This window comes from Mastomys coucha, unplaced genomic scaffold (genome assembly GCF_008632895.1).
Source record: "Mastomys coucha isolate ucsf_1 unplaced genomic scaffold, UCSF_Mcou_1 pScaffold1, whole genome shotgun sequence".
Lineage (NCBI taxonomy): Eukaryota > Metazoa > Chordata > Mammalia > Rodentia > Muridae > Mastomys > Mastomys coucha.
The window spans coordinates 31,869,139-31,878,439 of NW_022196891.1; the positions used below are offsets into that span (position 1 = coordinate 31,869,139).

General features: G+C 52.5%; 1 protein-coding gene across 3 annotated transcripts; it reads right to left on the minus strand.

The window, feature by feature from the left end:
- Positions 1-442: 442 nt before the first annotated feature.
- On the minus strand, positions 443-8,288 carry Elf3 (E74 like ETS transcription factor 3). 3 transcript variants are annotated; one of them, XM_031341522.1, is made up of 9 exons: positions 8,005-8,288; positions 4,482-4,649; positions 3,897-4,178; positions 3,665-3,760; positions 3,363-3,482; positions 3,133-3,222; positions 2,849-2,965; positions 1,804-1,999; positions 443-1,254 (listed from the first exon to the last, which is right to left on the minus strand). In XM_031341522.1, exons 2-9 carry the CDS (start codon positions 4,639-4,641, stop codon positions 1,140-1,142), a joined length of 1,176 nt encoding a protein of 391 aa, XP_031197382.1. In that variant the 5' UTR covers positions 4,642-4,649; positions 8,005-8,288; the 3' UTR covers positions 443-1,139. The 3 variants fall into 3 exon arrangements, with proteins under 3 accessions (XP_031197382.1, XP_031197389.1, XP_031197375.1); XM_031341529.1 differs by lacking the exon at positions 8,005-8,288 and adding an exon at positions 5,151-5,266 and having other exon boundaries at positions 3,897-4,118; XM_031341515.1 differs by lacking the exon at positions 8,005-8,288 and adding an exon at positions 5,151-5,266.
- Positions 8,289-9,301: the final 1,013 nt, after the last annotated feature.

A 9,301-nucleotide genomic window follows, 5' to 3' on the forward strand; every position in this document is an offset into this window, starting at 1 on the left:
GTCATGACACTAGGATTCAGGTTACAGATCTTTAGCGTGCAGCCAAATTGGCCAGAGTGCAAAAGCATCTATTGACAAGGCGGGACTTGCAACTCTAGACTTCTTGGAGGACATCAGATCTAAACTCTTGTTGTACAAGAGGAAGCAGCCCTGAAGAAGATGGATTTGGCCAAGGTCACCGAGCACATGGTTGGTGGCAACTGGACAGCCCTGGTCCTGTTTCTAAGCTCAAGTCCTCGATTGTATGAAGCCATGGGTCCTTCTTCAGTTGTTAGCTGCCTACACCTATTTTTTTCTCTTTTCTTGACCTCCTGCCGACCCTCCAGTTGCAGAAGTCCACCCCCCACCACCACCACATCTTTCTACATGTTTACTTCTCCCTCTTGTCTTCATGCTTTATCCAACCCAGAGCCCCAAATCTCAGTACACAGATAGCTCAGACCAAGGTTAGAAAAAGCCTAGAAGGCCCTTTATTGGAGGTTTCAGCCTCCATTCACAGGAAAGAGGGTCCAGGAGTCCCCTCTTCCGGGTGCTCCGGCATCACCCCACTTCTCGTTGGTCCAGTTAGAGGTCCTATAACGATCAGTCTGGCCACCAGCACTCAGTGGAGAAGAGCAGGGAGGGGAAAATGCTTTAGAAAAAATAGCTCTCTATATACACATCAGGAATACTTATAGCACATAAATTAGGGATGTTCTGACCCCCATCTGTGGAGCCTGAGTACTAAGCAGAGAGGTGGAAGCCAGTCCAGGAAGTACTGAAGGACACAATCCTGTCCCCTCCGTCCCTGCAGCCTCCTCCCACAGTCTCCCCAGCCTTGTAGGCTGAGCACAGGCATCTGCAGGTGGGTCTCATTTGCAGTCAATGTTGGGACTGGAAGGAACTGGATCCACAGCTGGAGAGTTAGCGCACAAGTTGGTTCAAACCCCGGAACTTGTAATTCCAAGAGGGCAAGGAGAGGCCAACGGCTGGCTGCACTTCAGGATACTGCAGAGGTCACACCCAACAGGTTTTTCCTCTCTACCACAGCACAGGGAACACATCCACATTAAGGGGGTCTTCAGGCCCGCCTGTCCTTCAGTGAAGGATTCAGTTCTGGAGTTCATGCCTGAGTCAGGTCCTGGGTCCAGCCCCGACCCTTAATTCCGACTCTCTCCAATCTCTTCTTCCTTCCAGCCACTGGAGTTCTTGCCAAACTTGTAGACAAGCCGCCGGCCATCCACCCGTTCCAGGATCTCCCGTTTGTAGTAGTACCTGCGTGGGAAGGAGGTGGTCAGAGGTGGACTGAGGTTCCCACTGGTTCCCAGCCCCACTGTTCTGAGCCTGATCTCACTGCCTGAGTTTTCCTTAATCTCACCTGTTGTGGCCACGCTGATCTGTAATTATGGCCAGAGCACCTGCTTCTGCCGCTAACTTCTCTGTGCCTTCTGGCTATGTCCTGAGGCTTTTCATAAAGGCCCATGAACAGAGGGACAGAGGGGATGCTAATGATGCTGAGCTAGTCCACCCTTGTGGCCCACGGGAAGAAACTGTGGCCCAGAGACAAGGGAGCTGAGCTGTAAATCTCTATTCTTTCTCTCATTGAGTGTCTTTCTTAGAACAAGTCTGCAGGAAACACAGAAATGCAAGCTAAAGCTAAGTGTGCTCACAATGTCTGCCTAGTGCTTTCTTCATGCGTCATGTAACCAACTACATAGGCCACAACGCCATCCTCATCCTCTCCCTACGGGCCTCAGGCCTGTCCTGTGAAACCTAGCAGAAGGCAGTAGAGTTCAAACAGAGGTCCCGACAGCTCACACTCACCTCATGGCCCGGCTCAGCTTCTCGTAGGTCATATTACTGTTCTTTTTCTTTTGGCCCCATAGTTGGGCCACGGCCTCTGAGCGAAGAAACTTGAACACGCCCTCATGCCGGTTCTCCCACTTCATGAGGCCTTCGTTGAGCTCAGGGTGGATAAGGATGTCCCGGATGAACTCCCACAGGTGAGTACCTCTGGGGGCTACAAGGGGAAGATTTCCTCAGTTATCAGTTTGGAGTGCCCCTCTCCTCCAGGCCATGGGCCTCACCTATCCCAGCGATGCTAAGACAGAGCCAAAGCATAAGAATATATACAAGGTCCTCTTCATGATCGCTAATAGTGGCTGCTTCCTTTCTTGCCCCAAAATGCAGTGCGCTAGGCAGACTGCACAGAGATTCTCTCAGCAGATAAGGATCAAACATCTGGTTAAGATGGACAGTGACAGAGACATGCTTCCTTGCGAGGGGCTCATGGATCCGTGGGGACCAAAGGTGGTGAGAACTTGGCGCACATGGGGTCAGAGAGCTAGCTATGGCCTGGAGGATCAAGAAACAGCTTCCCGGATTTAACAGTCCCCTCAGGACAAGAACGAAAGCAGGCCATGAGTGCATACGTGCAGGTCTGTGTGTATGGAAGAGGCAGCAGGCAAGACCTTTGGGGTGACCTCCAGGTGGTTCAGAGCAGCTGGAGCACACAAAGCCTGAAGCTCCTTCAGCAGCCTATGCCTGGAGTCCCAGCCACCCCAGCCTACCTGGCTCTGACCCATCGGAAAGTTCCATCAGGCAAGATAGGGGCCAAGTATATGGATAGTTAAAGAGGAGGAGTGTGGGAAATCTGGGATCTCTCCATGGCCTCCCCTAGGACCCTCAGTTTCCCTCTTCTCTAAGTCCAAGCAGGCCTCGGCAAAGGGGTGGTAATGAATACCATGGAGCCCGTCAACTGTTCACAAAGGTAACAATGCAATCAAGTTCCAGCGGCCGTGAGAGGCCAGCGGAGGCTGAAGGAATAGTGTCCCTCCGCCCACAGGCCTGGCAGCCCCTAAGAACTTACCGTGCTTGCTCTTCTTGCCCTCCAGGCAGTCCCAGTATTCCTTGCTCAGCTTTCGGGGACGCCCACGTTTCCTCTTCCCGTGCTTGGGTTCCCCCTTCTTATAGTCAGGAAAGCCAACTATGGGAAGGGGTTGTAAGGTCAAGAGAAGGTGAGGGCAGGGTGTCAACCGCACACCCTGAGCCTTGCTACAGAAACCACCGCTGTAGAGCAGAGGGGAGGGTAGAAGGGAGTGGCTGGACACCGCGCACCGCGGACAGGACCCCCAAGAACAGTCCCCAACTCACTTCTAGGGAAGACCTTGCTCTCGTTGAGATCGAAGTCCACATCACTTCCACCGGAGTCAGAGGAGTGGGAACTCTGGGGAGTAGCGGTCCCTAGGGGTGAAGAACACAGCTTGAATGCCGGGGCCAGCCTACCCAGGCGTTGCCTACAGACTTCAGGTACTCGTTCTAAGAACTGGATGTACGCTGGGGCATTTGGAGAAGGGAGACTGTGGCAAGAGCAGCACCCTTACCTGCAAGGGAGACATCAGAGCTACCGGGGGAGGGCGCTCCAGGGCCGTAGGTGCTGCCGTAGTAGGGGCTGGCCTGGCGGCCATCATCCAGGAGTTCCTGGGCAAAGGGGCTTCCCTGATCTGAGAAAAGAAGTTAGAGCTCAGCGAGGCCCAGGAGACCAGCAAGGACAGGCACGACCCCACTAGGGGCCACAGAAAGGACTGTGGGATTATTTTCAAGTTGGGAGAGAATATCTTTAGTACTCTGGAAGAATTGCAGATGGGACAAGCTAGGGAGGGAAAGGGAGAAAACGGGGACTCACCAAAGGGGCCCGAGTCTCCTAGGCTATCTTGGAAGGCCATGCCGTCCTTCTCTAGCAGCTCGATGATCCAGCTGAGTTCATCAGAAGTGCTGGACGCTGGCAGAAGCAGGGAGGAAGGGGGTCACCGACCATCGTTCCGGCAAGGCAGGGGCTCCACGGCTGCACCCTCCTGCCTGAGTCCCATCCTCCCCGTTCACTCTCTAGGCCCCGTGACTCCCCGGCCTAGACTTACTGAGATCCCGGAGCTGGGCATAGAGTTGGTCTCCCAGCGGCCCAAAGACCAGACGCAGCTCCTCTAGTGCGCAGCTGCAGAGGGTGGCTCCGTCCATGTCGCAGCGGGAGAAGTCTATGGAGCTGGCGTCGTACTTGTTCTTCTCCACTTGGTAGCTGATCCACTCCAGTACCTGGGTCTTCGACCAGAACTGGGGTCGCTCTCCTGTCCAGCTTGCCTTCTCTGCAGGGTGGAGTACAGCCAGAGGATCAGTCCTGTCCCTGGGGTATCTTGTCTGAGGTCCTACACAACCCGCGGGGGGGTTGGGAAGGGGGGCAGATAAACATTCACAATCACAACATGGCTAGTCTCAGTTCGTCCTCCCTTAATCTGCCACCACGGTCCCTCTAGTCCCAGCCACTTCAGTCTTCTCAGGAGCTAGGAACACAATCTAGCATGAATAAGGTCTTGTTTGAGTTCCTTCCTCAGGGCTACTCAAATACATGATGAATGAATAAATTCTCCCCGGCTCCTAGCCCTGGGATACCCTTTCTCCCTGCCTCTCAGACTGGCGTCCTGTCTAGAAAGATTTTGCCCAGCACTCACCTGGACCTTCCAGTGACATCTGTTGGTTGTTCAGGGTCAACGCCAAGTCTTCAGTCCCAAAGACAGTCGGAGGAGCAGGAGCGAGGGTGGGGTCTTCTGAACTGTACATGGCGTTGAAGTAGTTACTGAAAACGTTGCTGATCTCACAGGTGGCAGCCATGAGGCCCCCTGGGAAGAGAAGACAAGGTGGTGAGGGTGCAGGTCAGGGTACACATCCATTCCTGTCTGGGAAAGCCTGGGCAGCAACAGCCAAGAGGCAGGAAGTTCGGTGTTGCTGTAGACGGTCTCCCTTCAACACTCTCCCCACATCACCACCGAGAACCAGCTACTTGGGGAAGCTGAGGCTGGATGCTCTCTTGAGCCTAGAAGGGTCAGGCCAGCTGACGCTAAACTGGGAAATTCCGCCCGGAAAAATAAAAACAAATCTCAAAGCGGTTGGAACCATGAAACAAATTCTTCTGGGGCTCCCTCATCAAATCACCTGGGCTCTTGAACCAAAGAAACCACCCTGTCCCTCCAAGACACCGATCTGGTCTCTGACCAGACCCAAAATACCCCATAGTAGATCCCAACACTCCAGCTAGGAACCTCCAAGCTAGAGTGATTAAGTTCAGAACTGTAAATCCATTGGACGGTTCCCGGGGCCAGAGTTAGGGAATGTGACCCTACCGAGTGTCAGGGTTCGGTGTGGCAGGCAGGTGAGCAGGCTTCTGAGGCCACAGGAAGGGAAGAAATCTAAGCAGTCGAAGGCTCCGCCAGGTAGCAGTGATGAGTGTGGCCAGAGCGCTGCCCCCACCCGCTCTAAATAGAGCAAATCGGTTGCTCCTCCCCGCCAGGTCTTTGGTGTGTGCGTCCCTGGTTGTAACCTGAGCTGGCGGCTCATTGGATGCAGGGGATTTCCTGGCCTTCAGACTGGGCTCCGGGTCCCAAGTGATTTGCATATTCCATGCCACTTGGCCCAGATCCTAGCAGGCGGTGCTGGGAAATCAGGCCTGGCTGGTTTAATGATTGTCAGAATCTGTCATTCCGCACCCTCTGGGGTTGGGCCCAGGGTACTGGACTGGGCAGGTGGCGGGAACATTGCTGGGGTGGGCATCTGTGCCTTAGGCTGCCCTCTGGCCCGGGAAATTCTTCCTGGGGGCCAGGCCGGGGCTGAACTAGGGTGGAGAAAGCAAGATAAGGAATCTGAACCGGTGGTTGGATCAAGACTGATGCTTCTAACTGTCTAGAGGTCTGGAGACAAAAAGGTCCTAGTAAAAGTTACAGGCTAAGGGGTTTTCTCCACAACACCCAGAACCTGGGATTCTGAAAGAGACTAGGCAATACACTGGGCAACGTCCACGGTCCAATGGTGGTTTGGGTCTGATCGTCTAGCCAGCTACAGAGACTATTTGCTGACACTTTGGGGCCTGTCTGGAGCCCACCCAAACTCGATGGTTGCTACTGCGGTAGAGATGAGCACTACTACTTCGAAAGTCTTCCCTGGTGCCTGTGGCACTCTCCTCGTCTAGGGTCGGCTGGAGGTGCTGTGTGGTTTATCCTCAAGTCTGCTCTGCTCCCGATTACCCTTCTCTCCGCCCAGTCCATTAGCATCTGCCTGCTGCCCTCTAGTGGTCCGAAGCCCAGCATTTGCGTTGTTACAAAGACAAGCAGGATATGTATATTAATTTACTGTTTACCAGGCACTTAAAAAACAAAAACATACCCCGGATTGGGAGAGGAGGTGTGGAGGGGGGGGAAGGAAGCGCACTTCTTTAATCCCAGCACTCTGGAGGTAGAGGCAGAAGATTTCTGAGTTGGAGGCCAGCCTGGTCTACAGAACGAGTTCCAGGATAGCCAGGGCTACACAGAAAAAACTCTTGTCTCAAAAAACTAAGAATATAAAACAAAATCCCCTCCACCCCTGGAGGTGCTGGAAATTGAACCCAGAGCTTCTTAAGTCAAGCACTCTACAAATGGGTTCTATTCCCAGGACTCTGTTTGTTTTCCAGACATTGTCTAGCTACAACTCAAACTCAAGAGATCGGCCCTAGAGATGGGTTAAAGGGTAACTACCCAGACCAACACCAAAAACCTTTTAACATAACGACCTTCATCCAAAAACGTCCAGTAAGCAATGTGGGGCTTACTGGGTAAGGGTGCCTGCTGCTAACCCTGAAGATCTGTGTTCCATACATGATAAAGGGAGAAAACTGACTCCCGTAATGTGGGCCTCTGACTTTCATGTGTAAGTGTACACACATATACACACACTAAACAAACAAAAGATATATATGTACATATATATCTTAAAGGCATGCACCACCATGCCTGGCTGTAAACATGATTTTGTAAATATTAAAAAGCACTGTTGGACATGGGTGGTGGTGCATTTATTTCTTTAATTCTTGAACTCCTAAGGCAAGTGAATCTCTGTGAGCTGAAGGCCAAGCCTGGACTACATAGTGAGTTCTAAGCTATCAAGGGCTACATAGTAGCGAGACCCCTTCAAAAGAAAGAAACAAAGAAAGAAAAAAAGAGGGAGAGAAAGAAAGAGGGAGAGAAAGAAAGAAAGAAAGAAAGAGAGAGGGGGAGAGAGAGAAAAAGAAAGAAAGAGGAAGGGCTGGTGAGATGGTTCATCGGGTAAGAGCACTGAATGCTCTTCTGAAGGTTCTGAGTTCAAATCCCAGCAACCACATGGTGGCTCACAACCATCCGTAATGAGATCTGACGCCCTCTTCTGGTGTGTCTGAAGACAGCTACAGTGGACTTATGAAGAGAAGAAATGATGTATAGTTGTCTTCGTTGGTGGTTTGTTCAGGCTACCGAATTTGGAAAGTGACAGGCTGTTGCTGGTACCTTTGCCCTACCTGCAGAGCCTCTGGCTACAACCATCCCACTCAGTGAATTTTTAAAGGGGCAGGGATGAGGATGTAGTAAGTGAGGATTCCCAGTCACTTACCCTGGAATGTGGGAGTACAGCTGGTAGAGCAATTATTGCCTAGCAAAAGATATGCATGGTGGCATGCATCTGGAATTCCAGCGCTCAGGGTCAGCCTCCGCTACATATGGAGTTCGGGGCTATCTTAGGCTACAGTAGATTGTCTCAAAAGCAAAACCATAAAATTAGCAAAGAATGGAGGGCGTGGGACTCGATAAGCCACTAGATGTCTTGCGGCTCCAGCTGGTTTGGTTTGTGTTGCACCAAGGAGACACCTAGGGCGCGATATGAACGAACCGGCAGCATTTTCTGAATCTAAGATAGAAGACCCGTGTCTTCTCTCTTCATCCCATTTACAGACACACGGCCGGCCGCCAGGCAGACCTCAAAGGAAAGGTGATTCCTTTCGATTCTAGGTCTTGTCCAAGGTCACAATCTACCCACCCCCATAGGACCCACTCTTCATCTTCGAAACATCAGTCTCCTTTCCTCTAGGTCAGGGCTGCTGGAAAGCCAAGAGTTCTGGGTAGGATTTTCTCTGGCCCTTCAGGGGACCTCCTCCAAGCAGCCGGAGGCAGACACACCCTCTACCCAGTCACTTACCCTGGAATGTGGGAGAACCAGCTTTTAGCCTTCAGGCTACTCACGTGCTCCTTCCCCTAAGAACACCTGGTTGGGTCTCCAGAGCAAAGAGAGGAAGAAGACCACAAGGAGGCCATCGGCTAGGTCCCTCGCCTTCCCGGGGCTTCTTCCCAGGAGAAGCAACGCTGCGGAACTCTTAGAGCTTGGTGGCGCATCCTGCCTGAGTATGAATTCCATCCACAGTCAAGTGGAGAAGAAAAGCGAGAAAGAATTGGATGAGGTCAGTGCTTTGGAAGGATCCAAGACTGTGATGACGTAGAGCAGCTGTGGAGCGACAGATAGCCTGCCTGTGCATGTGCTGAGCATGGCGGAGGAGCCTGATGCTTTTCCTCAGAAGTCCTCAAGAGCACACCTTCATCCCCAGTCCTGTAAAAGCACAAGCACAAGGATCCCAGCAGGGCCAAGATGGTTAGTGAACAGGACATACAACTCCTGATGCCCACGCTGTAAATTATGAGTGGTGGCGCGCGCCTTTAGTCCCAGCACTCGGGAGGCAGAGGCAGGCAGATCTCTGAGTTCCAGGCTAGCCTGGTCTACACAGTGAGTTCCAGGACAGCTAGGGATATACAGAAAAACTCTATCTCAAAAAACCAAACAAAATATTGACGGGTCTCAGGACTGACAGGATAAATGTGAAGGGGAGGGGAGGAAGGGGCCATGGGACAGTCCAGAGAGAGAGCCAGCTGTGATGTCAGCTATAACTGTCAGCTTCCCTTTATTTGCGCTTCTGGGCCCTAGAATCCCTGTTCTGAAGCTCACAGCAGCCTCTGTTGGTGAGGCAGAGGCATCGCCCTGCTTCCCACCTGACTTTGTCAGAGATGGAGCCTTTTCTCCATCTCCAGCTTTTTCTCCACCTTTGTGTGGGGAAGGCAGAGGCACAGGTGAAGCCTGCTGGAGACCAGCTCAAAGTTCCCCATGTTTAGGAAAGGTAACTTAAACTTGTCTTAGCACGCTCTCTTGTCATTCCCATTCTCAAACCAAGATGCTGACCGCTTCCACCTCCCCGTAGAACCAGGAAATCGGAGTTCAGCTATGGTCGCTCAGCAGACTCTGCCAGTCCCAACCCATTACAACAGTGAGTGAGGATCTGGGGCAGGGGAGGCCTAGCAAAGCCCCAAGGAGGTGAGAGGGGAACAGAGGAAGCAGAACACCCCTGTGTGGGTGGGCAACCATGCACACATGACACAGAGGGTCACCAGCAGTCAACGGTGGCTTTTGTTGCTGCCTATAGCCCCGGCACTCAGGAGGTAGAAGGAGC

Excerpts from the sequence above, each read along its gene's own strand:
- Elf3 (XM_031341522.1), bottom strand. The coding sequence starts at position 4,641 with ATGGCTGCCACCTGTGAGATCAGCAACGTTTTCAGTAACTACTTCAAC. Across the intron at positions 2,966-3,132 it reads GAGCAAGGTCTTCCCTAGAA|TTGGCTTTCCTGACTATAAG; the intron begins GTGAGTTGGGGA and ends CCCTTCCCATAG. Across the intron at positions 1,255-1,803 it reads AAGCTGAGCCGGGCCATGAG|GTACTACTACAAACGGGAGA; the intron begins GTGAGTGTGAGC and ends CTTCCCACGCAG.